The sequence below is a fragment of the Eublepharis macularius genome, chromosome 5 (assembly GCF_028583425.1).
Source record: "Eublepharis macularius isolate TG4126 chromosome 5, MPM_Emac_v1.0, whole genome shotgun sequence".
Classification (NCBI taxonomy): domain Eukaryota; kingdom Metazoa; phylum Chordata; class Lepidosauria; order Squamata; family Eublepharidae; genus Eublepharis; species Eublepharis macularius.
This window is the reverse complement of record NC_072794.1, coordinates 145,899,958-145,921,311: the sequence shown is the minus strand read 5'-3', so window position 1 is coordinate 145,921,311 and position 21,354 is coordinate 145,899,958. Positions and strand designations below refer to the sequence as shown.

Genomic DNA, 21,354 nt, shown 5'->3' with positions numbered 1-21,354 from the left:
TTATTTTGGTTAAAAAGATAAAGAATAGTAACACAACTTTTATTTTAGTTACAACATCTGCATACTCTATCAACTAATGAACAAAAGTGAGAATTTAACTTACTATTTAAAAATACAAAATTAATCTACATAAAGTACAACCAGGGCTTTTTTTCTGGGAAAAGAGGTGGTGGAACTCTCCATTATGACATGTGCGCGTGCAAAGCGTGCGCACGCTGCCGGAAGCAAACAGTGACATCACTTCTGGAAGTGCTCCCGCCTCCGGAAGTGACACTGCTTCCTGGCTGTGCCGTCGCTTCCGGAAGTGACACCACTTCCTCTTCGCTGCCACATAAAATGGCAACTGCTAGAGGGTATTAAGGACTTGGAAAAAGATTAGAGAAATGTATGGATGAAGTCTATTCACAGTTTCTTTAGCATAACTGGAACAGCATACCACCCAGGCCAGGATAGGGGGAATAGCAACAACCACAGCATGTTTATATACTGCTCTTCTAGACAGATTAGTGCCCAACTCACCATGGAGAATAAAGCCACCAAACACACAGACTTTTTAAAATTCATGTTAGAAGTGCCCACTATAGAGGGAGGGAGGGGGATAAGAGCAACAAACAGTTCTTTTTAAAATTCACGTTCAATGTGCCCACAAGAAATCCTCCTGCGGCTCGCAAGCCACGAGGAGAGCCCATGCTGGCCTCGGAGCTGCGCCCGCTCATAGCGCGTGCCAGCACCAAGGCGGGCGAGTCCTCCTCTGGCTTGCAGGCCACGTGGAGAACTCGTGCCAGCCTCGGAGCTGCACGAGGCGGGTGAGTCCTCCTCTGGCTTGCAGGCCGCGAGGAGAGCTTGTGCTGGCCTCGGAGCTGCACGAGGCGGGCGAGTCCTCCTCTGGCTTGCAGGCTGTGAGGAGAGCTTGTGCCGGCCTCGGAGCTGCACGATGCGGGCGAGTCCTCCTCCAGCTTGCAGTTACAGCTTCCGGCGCCTAAGTGGCAGGTGTGGAGGAGAGACTGTGCCCCACTCACCTCCTCAATGCCACAGCCACCCCTCTTCCGGCTTCCTGACTCAGGATAGTGAGCTGGGTTGAAGGGTCTGTTTTTTGTTTTGTTTTTTAACAAGTCTCTGCTGCTGTTGCTCCTGCTGCTGCTAAAAGAGAGAGGCAGCGCAGGAGGAAAAGGAATTACTTGGGTGTGGCCACCACCCACGTGATCTCTTTTTAGAGGTTCCGGAATGGCGTTCCGGAGCGTTCCCCCTGAAAAAAAGGCCTGGGTACAACCATTTTTACAATTGCACTTTTCATGCTTTCAATAAGGCAAATTCATCAATAATTACCTCAGAATTAATATTATTCACTGCCTCATGTTCTAGAAATAAGAGGCAGAAATAAGAGTTAACCTCTCCTGACCCAAGGATTTTCGAAGGTAGTTTTTAATTATTTTAAGTTTACAGAAATTTCCAAGGCAAGAAGCTATAGTTACTCTCAAGTTATTTGAAGAGTAATTTCTAAATTTGGATAACATTCAATCAGATTACATTCATGGATGAACTGGAGAAGGAAAATGTTTGGAAATGATGATGCCAGATATTTATAACTCTGAATTTCTGACAAGATTTCTGAGGCATTCAAATCACTGTCATATGTAAGTCTAAAAATCACAGCTGTTTTTTTTTAAGACACAATATCTGATTTAAGAAATGAATTGCTCAAAAGAAAATCAAAAGGTATCACATTGCTTCATATCTCAGTTTTAACTCAAATATTGTGCTGTCAAATACAGCTTTTATTCATATTTTGAGCAAGTTTTCTAACTCATAAATCTGCTGTCGTTTATGTTTTCATTCTCTGGATTCCATAAATTCTGCTTGTTTTGCTATGCTTTCAGCTCTTTTCACAATCAGTAAAAATATTTACCATATTGCTATCATTTTCATACGTCTCATGCAAAGTACCCCATAATCTATCAATTGTTTCAGAAGCCTGACGGAACAGTTATGCCTTTTTCTTGTAGGGCTTTAATCTCTCTGCCAATATGAGTTAGGAATGGATATTAGGTCATATGGATAATGTGCACAAAAATTCATAATGGGTGTTAGCAGTTCGAATCCCCACTCTGCCATGGAATCTTGGGCCAGTCACACTCTCAGCCTAACCTACCTCATAGGGTTGTTGTAAGGATAAAATGGAGGAGAGGATAATGAAGGAAGACATTTTGGGTCTCCGTGGGAGAGAAATGTGGGGTATAAATGACGTAAATAAATAAGCAAGCTGTGGATCAAAGGAGTATAACTAGCAGCGCAGTTTCTAAAACAAACTGTCCAACACATTTTCAAATGGGAATTCCCCACTTTCTATTATAATCGTCAGAATGCTTTTTTCTCTGTCTCCCACTGGACCACAAAGGCATCACACAGCAGTGGTGAGCACAGGAACGTTCCAGAAGACAGACCGACAGCAGGTCCTTTATTTATGACTTGGGGTGTAAAGCAAATACTGAAGTTTGTACACCACTACTCCACTTTGGTCAAAGGAGGGATCTACAGAGGGAGCCTGCAAGAAAGCAAAAGCAACAAGCTGAAATGGACCAACTTCCACACAGGTCCTGGATTTATCCTGGAATTACAACTGAACTCCCATATTAGAGATAAGTCCCATTGAGAAAATAGCCGCTTCAGAAGGTAGAATCCATGGCATTACATCCTTGCTGAGCTCCACTCCCCAAACTCTGCCCTCCCCACGCCACCTCCAAATCTCCAGGAATTTTGCAATCCAGAATTGGCAACCTTATGTGACATTCTAAGGCCTATAGGTCAGCTGATTTCTGAAGTGACAACACAAGGACTCTACTGATTTCTTTGTAGCAAGTGGTATCCCTTAACTACCCCTCCCCCAGCCGGCTCAACAAATGCCAGAAATAACATTCAGGATTCAGAATGTGGCATTTTTGTTTAACTGGACTTGGTTCTCAGGATTCAGTGTGGCATTTTTGTTTAATTTGCATTGATTATTGATTACAGCTCCTCCTTACGTTACCTCAAACTTTTACCTCAGGAGGGCCCTGGTTACCACACACCCCCTTTTTTTCCTCCACACACAGAGAGCTTCAGGTTTTTTCTACTTTACCCAGACATACCTCGAGAACATCTTCCCTTTGCTGTTTGAATCCCGCCACTAACACCACCTGTGGCTTTTGCCCCTTGTGTGTGACCTGTGTATTGCTGCCTCCCTGACTTCCTCAGTGTTCCCAAAAGGTTTTCACTGCTGCCAAAGGCTTTTGCCTTAGATCTCTTCAGTTTAAGTGGTATTATAGGAAGGTTTAAGCTTTCGTGAGCCACAGCTCACTTCTTCAGATATAGGTATCTGAAGAAGTGAGCTGTGGCTCATGACAGCTTATACCTACCACTAATTTTATAGGATTATTTACTGGATTTACTGGATTATTGCTCTTTTCCACTGCTACAGACAGACTGACACGGCTCCCCATCTTATTTATTATTTATTTAATTTTATTTATACCTGCCCTCCCCACAGATGGGCTCAGGGCGGCTAACAACATTAAAAAATACATTAAAAATCACAAAAACAAAATCAATACTAATTTTTAAAAAGTCATTAAAATAGTCCAGGAGCAGGCTATTTAAACAAATATTGGGAGTCCGTATACAGGCATAGCAGATGGCCGAGGGCAGCCCCAGAAAAAGTGGTGGTCTTAGATGGAAGGAGAACACCCACTGGCTCTCAGCCAAAGGCCTGGCGGAACATCTCCGTTTTACAGGCCCTGCGATCTATCTCCAAGGACGGTTTAGTTATAGATAGTAGTATGACAGAACAGTCAGCATGTGGGCTGGCTATGGGGTAGAAAAAAGGATCCTATATTACAAAAGGTGTTTCGCTTAACCAGAAATAGAATTTATTTATAAGTAAATATACATGATGGTTGCAGAGTATTGATAAATATATTGGTTTCAGAATAGCTTCATAAGCTTAGTGGTTTCAAAATAGTTATATATTCTTAAAGGTATATTCACAGACTAATAAAGACTAATTTTCCACACAGTTCTTCACTGACAGAATAATTCCTCTCACCCTCACAGAAATAGACTCAATCAGGCTTCCACGCAGATTGCAGACTTTCCCTCTGTTGCCACTTAGGCTGTGTTGATCTGCAAAATAAAATACTTGGACTTCCACATAGATTGACTCAACTAGACAGAATTCCCTGGTTGACTAAACTCTTTTCCTCAGCTCTCTGACTGTAAACTGCAGTCCACTCCACCCCCCTAGGTACAGCAACCATCCAGTCACAGCACACTCCATTCACCCATCCAGCCCCGCTCCTCCTCACCTCAGAGGCCTGCATTTAAATCTACAGTAACAAATACTCAACACCTCCGTATTAGCCAGTAGAAATAAAACACAAACTATCTAAATGGCAAAATGTTACATAGAGCAATATGCTTTTTTGAAGCATCAATGGCATTCCAAAGTGTGAAGAAAGGGCATTAAGAAAAATGGCTCCAGTTCTTGTGCCTAAGAATTGCTTGTAGAATTGATCTAAGTTCTGAGGAACTCTTTGAGGAAGAGGTGGGATATAAATAGAATGATTAAGGCTACGCTCACGACATGGGTGAGGGCCTCCAGGCATCCTTGTTAGACCATGAGGGTGTGAACATTCACCCATATGCTTATCCCAGAATGAGGTGCTTGCTCTGTTCAGTGACGAGTGCACTGTGCATTTCTAAATGTTAATCTGCGTTCCTTGTGATATTTTTCAATTGCAGGAAAACTAATATCTGTTTAATGAGATACTGACTTTCACTACGAAGGCTAGGGAGAATAAGCAAGTCTTAGTGAAGTGGGGGGGCAGCTGGAAGGCTTATAGCTATGGTCTCCTTCTCACTTCATAATCCAGACACTCTTTACTATCAGTTTTGACTCTGGGGTGTTGTGAAATTTTCTGTACAGGTTTGATTTAGCCACTGACTAAATGGTTAAGAGCTGATAATCCTGCAGTTTATAGGTAAAATGGAATTGAGGAGCACATTGTCTTGCCAGCTTTCCTCAAAGGTCTAAACTGGTCTACCTTATTTGATTTGAATCTGTTGTGGCATTTGCCACTTTCATAGTTGATTCCAAATACTTCACTGGAAGTAATTAAAGAAGTGTTATTAATGGTATGTACTCGTGGTCCTCTGTTACATTTGGGATGTATGTTAACTTGTGTCTGTGGCAACAGAATGTGTGTGTGTGTGTGCTGTGAAGTTGCAAGCAACTGACTTATGGCAACCCCAGCATGGGTTTTCAAGGCAAATGAGGAGCAGAACTTATTTGCCATTGCTTGACTCCCATGTAGCAACTCTAGACTGCCTCAGGGGTCTCCCTTCCACATACTGACCTTGGTTAGCTTCTGTGATCTGATGAGATCAGGCTGTACCGTGCTACCTTTCTTCTCATGTGACAATAGGAGTTTTGTTCTTCCATTACATCTTGTTTTTCTCTGTTGCTCTTTTGTGTGTTTTTCTCTTTGTGCCTCACACACACTCATGCAAATACCTTTAAAGGAACCCAATATTTAACACTTTAAAGCCCTATATAGCTTGGGACCAGCATACCTTAAGGACTCCCTACTCCCATATGAACCTACCTGACTGTTATGGTTGTCTTCAGGAGCCCTGCTTCAAGGGTTTCTGTCATATGAAGAGAGATGGGTTTCAACTAGAGGCAGACAAACTGAAATACAAACCAAAGTTTGCCACGAATTGGGCCGGTTTGTGGTTCGCGAACCAGTGGTTTGGCAGAGCCCATTTCTGACTAACCGTCACGATCTTTAGGCCGGTTCGTTTTTTGGTTCGTCACTGCAGACAGCCTGGCACCGATCAATCAGTTTCCTAGACAATGGGATGGGCTTTCTGCAGACCATCTGCTGACCCGGAAGTGACCTTTTGCTGACCTAGAAGTGACGTTTTCAGGAACCAAGCGAACTGGTTCATGAACCAGGGCAGGTTCGTGAAAGTTCATGGTTTGTGAAATGCGACGAACCACAAACTGCACAGTTTGTTTTTTTCCCGGTTTGTACACATCTCTAGTTGTAACCTGAGAGAAGGTCTTCTTGGTCATAGCACCACAACTGTGGAACTCCCTCCTCAGGAAGCTTTTCCCCTTCTAGTGTTGTTTTGCACCAGCGGGTGAAGACTTTTTTTTCTTTCATTTGGTGTTTCCTTATTGATCATCCTTTCTGTTTATTTTAGTAGTGGTTTTATATATGTATTATTTGTATGTTGATTTTAATGTCTTTTTAACTGTTCATTGCCTTGAGGTCCCTAATAACATGGAAAGGTAGAATACAAATGTTCTCTGTCGTCCCCACCCCCACCCATCCACCCCACACACACACACTCTCTCTCTTGTGCGCGCGCGCCTGTACACTAACTGTACAACTCTGAATTCTTCTAGAGGTCCTCAGAGATACAGCTTCCAGTTCACTATAGCAATTCAATGCTACTTTTTCCTCTGTGTAGGTATATGAAAGTTTGATCATAATTTCTCAGGCCCACAGTTTTGTCACAGCTTGAGAACCTTTTTAATCAAGGCTTACCTGAATAAACGGAATCTCTGGCAGAGGTGTACTGATAACATTTGCTGTGAAATAATCTACCAGCAAAGGGAAAGAGCTTTTTGCTGTTGCTTTCTAAATAGAAGGCTGACTTCTTTTCAACAACTCAGCCATATCTGGTCTTTAGAAAAAGATTTTTTTGTCCTGTGTGTTGGACGAATGAGTCAAAATTGGACTCTTGAATTCCTTGAAATTTGATATGCCTAGTACAATTTCTTCATAGAGTTTTAACTTTCTATAAGAAATTTTTTTAGGATAGAGGATTGCAAGGAAGAATTATGATACTGAACAAATCATTTATTAATCTAAAGTTCAAAGCCTACTAATAATAGGTAAGATCCATATGTGAAGGTTTCATTTAGCTTTTGAGGCTAACAACCATTTCATGGCTAGCAATCATTTCTACTATAAATCTATTTAACTATTTTTAAAAGGCCATCTGTAGATAATAGTCATCCTCAGGTGTTTCACAAAGTCTCCACAAAACAAACTGCCTCTAGTTTTTTTGCAGCAGTTTCCATTCCTTGAAACTTCAGAGGACCAAACTTTTTTATAAATGCAAAAAGTCTACCCTGTGCACCTGTCCTAATGGATTCTATTTTTCTAACATAAATTTAAAGAATTCCTTGCTGTCTTGTTACAGTGCATTGCAATATTTCTGATGGCATGCTCAATGGTCTGTATTTCTTCGTGCATGTGCCACTAAAGTAAATAGGCTTAGAAGGGTGTAACTCTTCTTAAGATTGCACTGATAGAGGATTGCACTGAAAGATAGGAAATACATAGAATGATACAGACATAGCACTACAGTTTTTAGTTCAATGTAAAAAAAATAGTTCTCTTGTTTAAAATCCTTCAGTCCAGATTTTTTGCTTATATGTATCACTATTTTAAAACAGTAGTACTGAATAATTTCCCAAGTCATGATCCAGGGGAACCTGCAAATTTCCAGCACCTAGTCCCAAATGTCTTAGATTCAGAATGAAATGATTTATGCATCCAAAAGCTTGAATCCCTCAGTGGATTTCTACCAATGGAAGCAAAATCAAAAAGAGTCCAGTAGCACCTTTAAGACTAACCAATTTTATTGTAGCATAAGCTTTCGAGAATCAAGTTCTCTTCGTCAGATGCATGATACAAACTGGTCAAATACAGAAGAGGAGGAGGGAGAGGGGAGAGAAGGGGACATATATCAGAAGGGCACAAGATGCAATTAGCGGGGAGGCAAGGTGTCATGATTCTTTGCCAATTCCCCCCTTCTATTGGAGAACCTCAAGTTACCTTTCAGGCTGGTCCATAGCATCCCCGTTCATCCAGGATCAATTTTTTTGAGAACTTTTCAGGATAGAGGAGATGAAGAAGTCCTAGTCCGCTGATGAAAATCACTTACCCAATGGAAATTACCATTAGATCCAAGCCAAGTCTTTCTGTTACACTCCCCTCCCCCCCCCCCGCCTTCTTCAAGGGAGCTCATAGGGATATATATATCCCCATGAGCTCATAGGGATATATATATCCCTATGAGCTCAGCTAGCCCACCAGCCATGTTGCATGACTCGTTTGTATCTGAAGCTGAGTCTGCATGGGTCAATTTTGCTTGTTCAGTTCCCATACTGCAGTGGGGTTTTTTTTCATGACTGCTCCAGATTTGCCCCCATGAGTAGTCACTCCAGCCACAATGTGGCTTTTCCTCAGCTCTCCTGGGAGCACTTATACCCTGACTATTAAGTCCAACGCAGAATCGATGAATCACTGGTTTGGAAGCACAGGAGGAAGTTCCCTTTTTGTTCTTTTTGCTTTGGGATGGGTGGGAATATTGTATAGGATGCGCACTATCTGGGTACCAAAAATAAAGATTTTAATACCAAGTTTTAGAGAGAGATGAATGATCACATATAAGTTGATTCCATGCCTTTTGGCTTGACTTCAGGGAAAGTGAGGAGATGTCCCCAGTGCAGAAATGGCTTGAGTATCCTCCGATATGAATCACTAGAAGAGCCCTGTGTGTGGTTGCTCTCCAAACTTTGGGAGTCACTGTGGCATAGTGGTCAGACTAGGATAGGCAAGACTCATGTTCAGATCTCCAGTCTCTCATGGAAAGTTGCTTGGACCAGTCATACTCTCTCAACCTAACCTACCTCATGGGTTGTTATAAGGTTAATCAGAGAGAGAGAATGATGCTGTCAGCTGCTTTGGATTCCCCCCTCCCCCTGCTGAGGAGAAAAGCAGTCTATAAATATCTAAATCAACCCTTAAACAGAGCCGTGCGTAGGGAAGACACACCAACCATAGTGGCTGAAGGGGAGGGGAGAACTGAGAGAGGGGAGTGCAGAAAAGGCTGTAGAATGGGGTATAAGAAAAGAGGGGAGATAAGAAATAACAGTGCAAAGAGAGCAAGGGTGCGCTGTGAGGTCCAGAGATGACATGAGGATGAAAGATTAATAGAGGAAGAAAGGTGCAGAGATAATGGTGGAGCGGGGAGAGTAGTTGAGAGCTTAATATGCAGAGAGAATTGTGGTACGTTGTGTTAGAGCACTATGGATAGGGAAATGGCAAAAAGAGGGTAACTGCAAGATGGATGAGCCGGCCTGCGGTAGTGTAGAGAGAGTAGAAAAACATGTTATGACTCAGAACACATGTAGACCCAGAACAGCACTGTACCCTAGAGAAAGGGGGGGGGGAACAAGTTAACAAAGAGTGGGTTAAAACAAAACTTTGAGCTTGATCCTCCTGAGTTAGTCAAATATTTAAAGTTTTCCTCAGAGTGATTTGTATACCCTTGCGGTTGGACACCTTTTGCCCACCAACATAATGAATGACTGGACTGTTACATTTTGCCAGGTTAAAGATGTCACCCCTGTCTACTCAGCAAGAGGATGTGGTTAGGGAATGGTAGTTGCTGTCTCTTGGTTTAGGTAGTTTCAGATATGAGATGAGTTCAGCAACTAGTGAAATGTTCAGGATGGGACCTCTGTGGTTTGTCTCCTCCTTAAAACAAACCCAACACCCTGAGAAAATGACCCATATGATGTTGATATAACACAGAACATCCGCCTACATAGCCAGGAAATTCAGAATTAGGTTTGTAATGATGTTCTAAATTAATCCAGGGTTCCTCATGCCCTGGAAACAAAATCCAGTTGTGGTCTATGTAGGCACACTTTTTGTGGAAATCTAGAAGAAATGTATCTGTTTGTTGTGAGCCTGACGTTCAATTCATGCAACGTTAGGTGATTAACTTGGGTGTTTTACTGCCTGAAGTTTTATTTCTGCACACAATTTATGGTATATTGACTTAAAAAGCAAATTAATTCAGTTTTACTTTATTTTATAATCTATATTCAGTAAGTACTGAATGTTATTCCAGAGAAGTTTTTTCCTGTTTAACAAAGTAGTCACGGGGGAAGTGGGGGGTTAGTGTTGGTTTTTAAAAAGGACAAATATACATAATTTCTTTACCTTTGGTTCTGATGTTTAATTTCCATAGTCAAGATGCATTTTATTTGAATACTAAAACTGGTAAGCTCTTTATAGCAAATTCATACCATATGTAGCAGCTGCGTGCATTACATACTGCACAATTGTTTGCTGTGATGAGTATTTAAAGAAGAGATTCTTATTTTCAAGACATGCAGTAGATTTGTGCTAGAAAATGCTATATGCAATGAATTCACTGCATTTTCCAACCATATACTGTACATACACTATGTGCATAAACATAATTTCCATGTTTAATTTGTTTGAGTGCTCTCCTTTTAGTGTATACAAGTGGATTGCAGAGCGTATAGGACATCTTTATAAATTGAGATTATTTATAGGTCTAACCCTACAATCCTAAACAAAAGTACACCATTCTAAACCTACTGGCTTCCATAGACTTATAAGAGTGTCATTTTGCTTAAGGTTGTGTTGTAATTGCCAGAAGCACTGTGGTCTTACTCCTTAAGCCCATTTTTCCTGAGGTTTTTATTGCACACACATTTACCTACTTTCTTTTTTTGCCCCTGTCAGATCTGCCTTTGAAGAAGAAATAGAAGACATCCCCTCATCTTTGTTTGAAGAGCATGCAAAATCAGCACAATATGGCACAGTATAGCATTGCCGTGGGATTATTTGTAATGACTGTTTTATCGTTGTTGGATGACGGTTCAGCTTTCCTGTTAAATCAGCGTCTGAAAGGAAGGTTTCAAAGGGATCGCAGAAACATCCGTCCAAACATCATTCTCGTCCTTACAGATGATCAAGATGTAGAACTTGGTAAGGAGGGTTGCATGGTAGTGATTGACAAATGTGCTTTTTTACTGGGACAGGAGTTTATCCTTGCAGGAATTCACTGTGATTGCTAATAGTATGAGTAAGAATCTAACTTCTTCATTGATGCTCAAGGTTTTTGTTTTTGTATTTTTAAAATCCCTTATTTTGCATGTAGTGAGGCATTCTTTAGCCAATGGAAGAAGGAACTCAAGCCTGCCATACAGATTGGTATACATGAAAAACAAAGGACTCAATATTGTTACGCCATGTTGGTTCATGCTGTAGTTTTGCCAGCCTGTATACTTTTAATGTTCATTTTCAGATCTGTGTGTGTGTGTGTGTGTGTGAACCATGTGTTTGTGTATATCTACGTGTGTGTGTATAAGTATAAAAAATAAATATGAAAAACATTGCATAGCATTGGAAGGACACCTCAAAGGGTTTTTTTTCCCGATTTTGATATTTGGTTCATTTCTTTAAAAATCTTCGGGTGTTTCCTTGCATACTTGATGCACTTCTTGCTCAGTAAATCCTGCCATCAATGCTGATAGTCCTTTTCACTAGCTGAGGACATAAGTATTTAGAGGACATGATAAATGCAGGCCTTTGACCTTGAAATAACAGTATGAATTAAAAGAGCACTCCTGAACAGAATCGGTCCCTTCTAAGGCCATTGACTTCAATGGATGTAGAAGGTTGTAACTCTGATTGGAATGTCACTGTAAGTTGGTATGTGTGGGGTTTTTTTCTGAGTTTTTGCAGTATGTTGTATGTAGCACAGAAATGAGCAATGACATCAGTTCTTCTGATACCATCCAGTTCACTATGTTTCCTTTCCTTCAGGTTAGCAAAGGACATTTGCTTTATTGCTGTCTCTGTGTTTCTTCTGCATAGGCATATCCCTTTCTCTTTTTGTCTTGCAATTATTACAAGCTATGTGTAAGCATAGTATTGCATCCCAAAGCATGACAATAACTTTGATACGGAGAGAAAGGGGACTGGAATTGGGAAGTAGGAATGATAGTACAAGGTCAAAATAACTCCTTCCTCTCCAACCACCTCAAAAAGAAAAAGGTATCAACAGCTGAATGGATGAGATGATAACTGGAAAATCAGTTGGCTTTAAAAATGGAAAAAAGAACATTTATTTATTTTAAAATATTGACATCCTGCCACAATTTCAGGATGGTTGATATCCACAAGGAGCTGGAGCTCTTTTTAAAAAATACCCGTAAGCTGAAATAAGAGAGAGAGGGTGGGAAAGCAGAGGGATAGGAGAGGAGAAACAAAAATGAGGAGAGGAGCTGAACAGACCAATCATCACACAAGGAACAGAAGTGGAACTGTCAGTGTGTGCTGCACCCAATCCCCACCCAGTCCCAATAGTTCCATGAGAGGGTTGCCTGGTCCCCCGGGTTCAAAGTGGGGGTAGGGGGGTGAAGGTAGTAAGGTAGGGGGTAGTGAGATACTCAGGCACATGCAAAGCGTATGTGCACTCCTGTGCTCCCCTGTGGCGCTGGGAAATGATGTCATTTTTTGGCATGGCAGGGAAGCTATGGGTCACACCAAGGGAGAAATTCATTAAAATTCTCCATCAAACACTACGTTTGGGAATAAATTTTAATGAATTGCCCCAGGGTGTGACCCGTAGCTTCCCCAGACCACGGAACGATGATGTCATTTTCTAGTACGACAGGACCATGCATTCTCATGTGTACCTCTCCCCCAGTATCTTCCCCAGCCACTGGCAGGTGAGTGGAGGCAGGGGTAGGGGATGAGGACTGGGGATCCCCCCCCCCTAGTGAGAGGAATGGCAGCCCATGACCATGGAAAGTTACCAGGAGATCCCGGGAGAAACAACAGGATCATAACCCCCCACAACCGTACAGGTTGTCCAGGAGGGTGACAGAAGTGGTTTTTCTACCCAAATCGGGTATGAATCTGGAATGACATGGATCTACAAAATCAGCCTCATTCAAGCTGCTTGGATGTGTCTCACTTGAGTGTCTTGCCCCTCAAAAAGAGATTCCCCACAGGAAAATCGTTGCTCAACACTTTGTTTGTCCAGAAACGAGTTCACAATCACCTCTTCCTAGTTCCAAGATCTACACAGTTAATTTCCCTTAAATTCATGGATAAGCCATGAAGGACAAGGCTTGAGCCCCGAGGATGCTGGCCAGACTCCTCCAAGCAATTTGTCCATGTACTTGGGCTGCACTAATTGAAAGTAATTCAAGCAACTGCAATTAATGTTCTCAGAATGATAAAAAGCTGGAAATCTTGCCATGGCCCAGATGACGGGGCTGTTATCATAGACTATGCTGTAGATTGTGAAAAGTTTATATAAGCATAAGAAATTAATGCTTGTTTAATAAGGTGCTAATATTCACACAGAAACCCAGAAGTGGAACCTTAATTAGGAAAGATTGTGCAATTGTGTGGGCTCTGAACATTATTAAAAAGTATTTCCAGGTACAAATAACTAAAAATTGGCTGCCCTGTTCATATTTTTAGTAGTTAAACATTAACACTATTTTTATAGATTTTTTTGGCCTGTATGTGCATGAAACATAAATCAAGATGTCCTTTTATTTTCTTCCTGATCATTAAAATAGCAATTATATATATGACACATGTATGCAAGAAAAACCCAAAGTAGCAGTATTTCCCTTCTGCAGGGACAGCTACCGTTACAGATGAAAATATATAAACAATAGCTGTGTTGCCGTGTTTTTGTTGGTGGTTCCCTTTTGAATCAGTCCTTCTGTCAAGTGCTGTTCCAGTTTTCCTTTGGATTCATAAAACGAGTAGAACATTTGTCTCACCATGATAGAACAGAAATTAAAACCTTAATTTAAATGATTCAGGGTTAGGTAAGGATTTTGCCAGCTATTTTGGTGAGAATGTTGTGTTTTCAGAGCTAGGCAGACCAGTTTCAATAATGCATATAGCAAAAATCTGCGCATTATCTCAGAGTCTCTTGTGACTAAAATCCAGAGGGTGGTCCTTAAAAATTTATCTGTTCTGTGCCAGCCTGCTTGTCTCTGATGCAATTGTCAATGTCCTTTGGGCAGCACTTTTGCTTGCTCTGTTGTCTCTTTCCAATTTCAAGCCCAATGGCTCACATGTCCACACAAATTAAGATCTGATATGATAAAATGCATTTCCTGAAACTGGGGAGGATTTGTATTTATCAGGCCCCTCGAGAAGATCGGTGAGATCACATTGAAATAAGAACTTTATTTACAATGGCTCGAAGGCTGACACATCTATCTTTATCTGTCAAAAATGGACAAATAGAGTTAAAACATAAAGATGAATGGATGCTAGCAGCTTGGGTAGCTATTAAGAAGAAATAAGCTTTTGGGAAAGCTTGTTTATGCTGTAGATTAGAGGTGGGCACGAACCAGGAAAAAAACAAACTGTGCGGTTCATGGTTCGTCCTGTTTCATGAACCATGAACTTTCACACACTTGCCCCAGTTTGCGAACCGCTTTGTGTTCGTGGGGTTTAAATACCCCTTTGGCACGGAAAGGGACATTTCACCCTAGCCGGCTTGAATCAGCTGCTGTCGGGGAGATCCCCGACAAGCAGCTGATGGGGAGTTTAATTGCCCCTTTCCATGCTGCTTCACAGGGGCACGGGAAGGGGCATTTCACCCCTGCAGGCATGGCTCCCAGACAAGCAGCTGATGGGGGGGTTAAATGCCCCCTTTCCGTGCTGCTTCACAGCAGCAGAGAAAAGGGGCATTTCACCCTGGCTAGCTTGGATCAGCTGCTTGTCGGGGAGATCCCCGACAAGCAGCTGATGGGGGGGGTTAAATGCTCCTTTCCCTGCCACTTTGCAGTGGAATGGAAAGGGGTATTTCACCCCTGCAAGCTTGGATCAGCTGCTTGTTGGAGAGATCCATGACAAGCAGCTGATCTGGCGGTTTAAGTGCCCCTTTCCCTGTTGCTTTGCAGCGGCACGGAAAGAGGTATTGGTGGGGTTTAACACGAACTAAACCAACTGGCAGACCAGTTTGTGGAAGTTCATGGAAAATGGGCTTCCACGAACCACTGGTTCACGAAGCACAAACCAGCCCAGTTCGTGACGAACTTTTGTTCGTCTTGTGGCTCAAGCCCATCTCTACTGTAGATAGAATGAATGTTTAGTAGAGCACATTGGTGACAGATTCATATGCTACTTATCAGAGCAATACTAAACAGAGTTATACCCTTCTAAGCCCGTTGAGTTCAGATGATTTAGAAGAATGTGACTCTGTGTTACCTAAGTGACATCCTCAAGTTTTTAAAAAATCTATCCTTTTATATTAACTTATATCAAAGATTTTGTCGTCTAGTGAGGAATGTAGCATCTCAAAGCACCTCTTTTCAAAAGACTTTAAAAGCAGGGACCAAAATCTAGGGAATTTGTTTTTTGAAATGCAGATAGGGATTTAATCTGGATTCATATCTCCAAGGATATCCATTTACACCAGAGGTCACCAACATGGTGCCCATGGGTACCATGGTCTCCATGAGACCTTTCCTGTGCCTGCCAAATGTTTTTAGAAAGTAAGTGGGGCCAGGTAGGGCTTTTGCTCAGCAAAGCTTCTGACTGGCCATTAGAGATTTGATTGGCTGTGCAGATTTTTAAAAACATTGCTTTGGCAGCATTTGCCACCAAAGCACAAGGAGTGACTGAAAGTCAACTATGGCAGCCGTTTTGTAGCTGGCTCCACCTTTTGTGGCAGCCATTTTATGGCTATGCTTACCACACTGCATCAGAATTCCAAAGATACCCACAGGCTCGAAAAGGTTGGGGATCTCTGATTGACATTGATGTAAACAAATATGAAAAGAAATAGTAGTAAAGCCTGTTGTAGCAAAAAATACAACAGGATCTAGAAAGGGCTGGGGGGCTGGGCTGGACATTGCCCCCTCCCCAGCACCCTGGGGTGAAGGAAGGAGGGTAGGGCAGTGGGGCTGGGCATTGCCCCCTCCCCAGAGCCCCTATCTGGGGCAGAGTAAGGAGGGCAGGGGCACAGGGCTGGGAATTACCCCCTCCCCAACGCCCTGAGCTGGGGAGGAAGGCAGGGTGGCCTGACTGGCCATTGCCATCTCCCCAGAGCCCCTATCTGGAGGTGGAGAGGAGGGCAAAGTGGCCCGGCTGGGCATTGCCACCTCCCCAGAACCCCTATCTGGGGCGGAGGGGGGAGAAGGGCAGGGTGGCCCAGATGGGCATTGCTCCCTCCCTAGCGCCCTGATCCGGGGTGAGAAAGGAGGGCAGGGGGACCTGATGGCATTGCCCCTTCCCCAGTGCCACAATGAGAGGGATGATGCCAGGTGCCCTGATGGGCGCCTACGCCTGGCAGTGACTGCCAGAGGCGGGAGCATGGGAGGGAGGCGGCTCCAGCTCCCCCACCTAGCAGCCACCCAGATTGGGACTGCTGCTGGCGGAGAGTGTGCGAGGGGTCGGCTCCAGCTCCTGCACCCGGCAGCGACTCGTTCCAGCCCTATTGGCCCACGGAGCGACTCCCCTCTTCTCCCACTAGGAGTGCACTAATGCACCTGCACTCTTGAATCCCAGTGAGTCGTCAGAAACCCATTTACAGAATTATGTAGTAGGATATGTATGTTTGTTCTAAGAGTTGTGCACAACAGAATACCAAAGGGACCCTTAGATAGTGGTCTTTCTCTTTGCTTGTATTTAACTGATGAACAGAAATACACTGATTAGATAATCCGTTTGAAAGGGGCTTCGTTCATCCAAGTATTTCATTTCTATTCAACTGGTACTACTAGAGCTTCTTTTTAAAGCCTTTAACTGTTGATCCCATTCTCCAGCTGTTCTGGTGACCAGGATGTATGCAGCCTGATCTTAACCATAATTACTGTAAGTAATCCCGGCTGGTTTCAGTGGGACTTTTTTCCAAATAAGTATGCATAGTCATGCAACTTTAATCTGCCTTTCTTTAATGTAACCTGCTGGCTCTTGTCAATGGCAATCAAGAAAAATAGATACTTGTCTTTGTGGAAGCCTGTTAAATAGTTGAAGATCACTGTCCAATTCCTTTGTCTGCTTATATCCATTTCCCTTTCTTTTCGTTCATCATATAACTTATTTATTGGTTTAGGGTACAGCAACTAATAAAAAATTGCCTGAAGAAGCTTACAAAAACAGCACAAATGTTAATACATGGAACCTAATAGATATATTATCAGAAATATCACATACTTTATAGTCCAGTTAGTCTCAAATATTCTATATTAGTTTGTTTTAAAAAGGCTAAATGGGACCAATTTCTCCAACTACCACCATAGTTTTTATTAAGTATTGTGATTTCAGCTCAAAAGGAATAGAGATTTCAGCTCATAGTAACAGCTTTATTGAGAACTAGAAGCAGTCAGACGAAAGCAGAGGCCCAACAGGAGTCAATATATACACACAAACCCCCACACCCCTTTCCAGCAATAACCAATATGAACACATACAACTAGGATCCTCAATTTGCATTAATATATACAAGGTAACTGATTTGCAGCCCTGTGATTGGTCTTTATTTCTGCAGACTGATTGCCTGCTGCCAACAAGTAACAACCAATGAACATCAAGGCATTAGGCGCCTAGTTCAGCCCGAACTCAACCCAGCACATAACAGTTTTGCTGTCATAGAAGTAGGCTTGCTAACTGGAAGATGGGGATATCCTACCTTTTCCATAGAGGTTTATTTAATGGAAGCATTTCATAGCATGAAGATAAATGCCATCACCTGATAATTATTTGAAGAATAAACTGATATTAGAGGGACAAGTTTAAAACTTGTCAGCAAACCCTATATTATATTATAAAAGAGATGCTTGAATAGCATCCTGACCTGAATAGTCCAGGTGAGCCTGATCTCGTCAAATCTCAGAAGCTAAGGAGGGTCAGCCTTGGTTAATAATTGGATGGGAGACCTCCAGCGAAGACCAGGGTTGCAGAGGCAGGCAGTGGCAAACCACCACTCAGACTTGTTTAATTTGTCCCATCTAGTTCTACTCGTCTCTTGCCGTGAAAACCCCACTAGGGGGTTGCCATGTCAGCTATGACTTGAGGGCACTCTCCACCACCACCATATTTTCAGTGGAAAGCAGCCACAGAAATCTGTCAATTTAACCAAAGGAGCAGCAGCACATGACCTGCCATTTGCTCTTCAAATTGTTTGCCCTTCACTGACCCTCCATGGAAAGAGATATTGTCTCCTGCAGTGGAGAAAGCAGCTAAGGGGTTCAGTATTGAGAAAACCAATACAGGGAGGGGAGGATAAACATTTCACAAGCCACTGCTCCACTCCTAATAATGGTCTCTAAGGCTGCTTTTCAGTTTTTAAAAAAGGCAGACTTTCATGAGATTGTTCATAAATCTCCTATGCAACATCTAGTTTGGTAATGTGATCACTGTGGAAATGATCAGTATCCATTTTCTTTCTCTTCTTATATCCCATTCCTTTTAAAGTTTTTCATTTCATCTCATTCATTCAATTTATAGCCCTCCCTTCCTGAAAGCAGGCTCAGGGTGGATCACAAAAATAATAAATACAAAATAAATACAATAGATTTAACAATAAAACTCAGCTAAAAAAATCTAAAACATCTATTAAAAACAGTACAGTAAGTGATGACGTCCACAGCTGTAATCGGCAGTGCATTAGGTGGAGAAGGAGCTGTCAAACAAAAAGAAAGGCAGAAGGAGACAAAGAAAAAGTAGTGCCATCACCTCAACAATAAGCCTGGCGGAACACCTCCATTTTACAGGCCCTGCAGAACTTAAACTGGAAGAGAATTCCACCAGGCAAGTGCCAGAGCAGAAAAAGCCCTAGCTCTGGTTGAGACTAGACAGACATCCTTTGGACCGGGGATAGCCAGCAAACATTGGTCTAAGGAACACAAAGTCTTCTGGATATCAGGAGAGATAGTCTTGTAGATATGTTGGTGCCAGTCCACACAGAGCTTTAAAGACCAAATCCTTGAATCTGATCCAGAATTCCACTGGAAGCCAATTCAGCTGGCGCAGCACCGGATATATGTGCACCGTAAATGATGTCCCTATGAGGACGTGCTGTAGCATTCTGGACCAGTTGTAGTTTCCAGTTCAGTCTCAAGGGTAGCCCTGCATCAAGCAAGTTACAATAGACCAATCTGGAGGTGACTTTCGCATGGATCGCTAGCCAAGTCCTGCAAGGGGAGGTAGGGGACAAGCTGCCTGGACTGGCACAGATGGAAGAACGCAGTTCTGGCCACCATAGTGACCTGGGCCTGCACTGAGAGAGTGGAATCGAAGGTCACACCTAGGCTCTTCACCATCTGTGCAGGTGACGATTCCATCAAGGGCTGGCAGCTGAATCCCCGATCCCACCACCCCACAGCCCCCTGGTACAGGACCTCCATCTCCGCTGGATTTAGCTTCAGCTGATTCTGCTTTAACCTTGTAACCACTGCATTCAAATCCTTGGCCAATGTCCGGCGCAACTTCTGGCTGACCATCCATCATCAGATATTGCTAAGTGTCATTGGCATATTGATGACAACCTAGCCCAAATCTCCAGCCTTATGACAACCCAACACTCGTATTTATAGATTTAAGATATTTCTTAGTCAATTTTCAAAACAGACCACCTTAATATGAATGTTTCTTGCACTATTAGATTCCCATCGTCCAATTTAAATTGTACTTAACATTGCCAACAAGCTTGTAGAAAGGTGTCCTGTCCCTTTCGTAGAAATGTAATTTGAGGAAATTGGTAATTGAAACTTTTCTATGGCACGGAGATAAATAGCCTCACCTGGTAAATAACAATCCATTAAGCCTCTATTAAAGAAGGAGGATGTTTTTTCTCCAGAAAGTTGGCAATGTTAATTGTGCTAATGATTAAGTAGAGGAACTTTGCTAAAGCAAGTTAATCAAGGCCCAGTTCTCACTGAGTGCACAAAGAGATGTGACTAAGATCACCAATCTCAGTTCATCTTTAAAAGGTGCAGAGCCCCAGCTCAGAAACTGAGGATGTGCAGGAGACAGAGGCCGTCGTCACACGGGCTTTTATTTAGCGCTAAAATGGCGCTATTTCCCGGCAAACACCCACCTTATTCCAACTCTGTAGCGATTTTCTCTCTTCTGCTTTGTGCTTGATAGTCGCGCTATTTTGTGCCTCAGTGTGAATGCCTCACATCGATGTATTTCGCCTCGCAGCGTCCTATGCCCTCCCTTCAATCCCAGAATCCATTTCTTCCTGCGACTCCCCTTTTTTTATTTTATTATGTCCTTATAACGCCATAACGACATAACACTATGCAAACTTTCTGCTGAAGTAAAAATGATTCAATCGCCATGGCAGAGTCTTCAGCGATGGGGATCACGTCAGACAGGGAGTTTTCTGCAGGCAAATGGCTATTTATATAATTTCAATGTTGGAAAAACAAAAGGGTCGTAATGTTTTGCTCTAACGGAATGTTTATATGCTGTTATTCCGTTATAGCAGAATTAAATGCCAGAATAATAAAAAAAAAGGGGGAGGAGCTGCTTCTGCGTGGTTAGAGAGAACAGAACAGAGTGCTTCGGTGTGGACAGCTGGTGGCGCAAAGAGCCGTTAGGTGACCCAAAGAAACGTTACTGTGCCGATAACAGGTAGGACGCTATATGCTGTAAATTTAGCGGAAGAGATGCCCGTGTGATGACGGCCAGAGTTGATCACAGTGGCTCTATACAGTTATTAGCACTTTCAAGGAAAGGGGGAGCAGTCCTAAGCCGGTCTACTTAGAATCCTACTTGAGTCTAGTCGGTGGGGGCGTACTTCAAGGAAAATCACAAGGAACCACGAGGAAAAGTGCCATATAAATTCTAAAATAAGTCAGTGTTCTTAGGATTGCAGTGTAAAGGAGCTATCTTAATTGCCTAGCTTGTGTGAGGGAAATTAAAGGGGGAAATGTGGACTCACCGCTAGGTTTGCACACTCAGCAATGATATAATGAAATCACTGGCAGACCTGCTGACATCACTTCTGGTGTGCCAGGAAATTGTATCATGTCTCTGCTGAAGCCATAGTTTTGAGAGGCAAAACTCATCAAATTTTTGCCCCCAAACCTAAGTGGCTTCAGTGGGCTGCTATTGTGATGATGTCACTTCAGGAAGAGACAACATTGTGTCATCAGTAAGCATGCAAATGGGCCAGTAAGTCTCCACTCCCAGCCTGTTGCTAAGGTCAATCCTAGAGTGGTATGGGGAGCGTTAGCATCACTTGTGAGAGGTGATCCAGAAGTGACATCACCATGTCAAAGATTTCCCACTCCCCACACTCTGCCTCTCAAAAGCTCCCAGGGTTACCAACCTTATGTGAACTGTACCACTTCAGATTGTATGTGGATGCTCACATTATTGAATGCTGCTCCACATAGAAACCAAGCATGTTGGGGAGAAGAGACTCCTTTGCTTTGCTTTGCTTTGCTTTGCTTTGCTTTGCTTTGCTTTGCTTTGCTTT

At 42.6% G+C, this 21,354-nt stretch overlaps 1 protein-coding gene across 1 annotated transcript in view; it reads left to right on the top strand.

Annotated features, from left to right (window-relative positions):
- SULF2 (sulfatase 2) overlaps positions 1-21,354 on the top strand; it is a 137,599-nt gene that overhangs the window by 11,995 nt on the left and 104,250 nt on the right. Inside the window, exon 2 of the mRNA XM_054979690.1 lies at positions 10,617-10,862. Within this exon, the coding sequence (XP_054835665.1) occupies positions 10,670-10,862 (193 nt within the window). The 5' untranslated portion in view covers positions 10,617-10,669. The remainder of the gene's footprint in view (positions 1-10,616; positions 10,863-21,354) is intronic.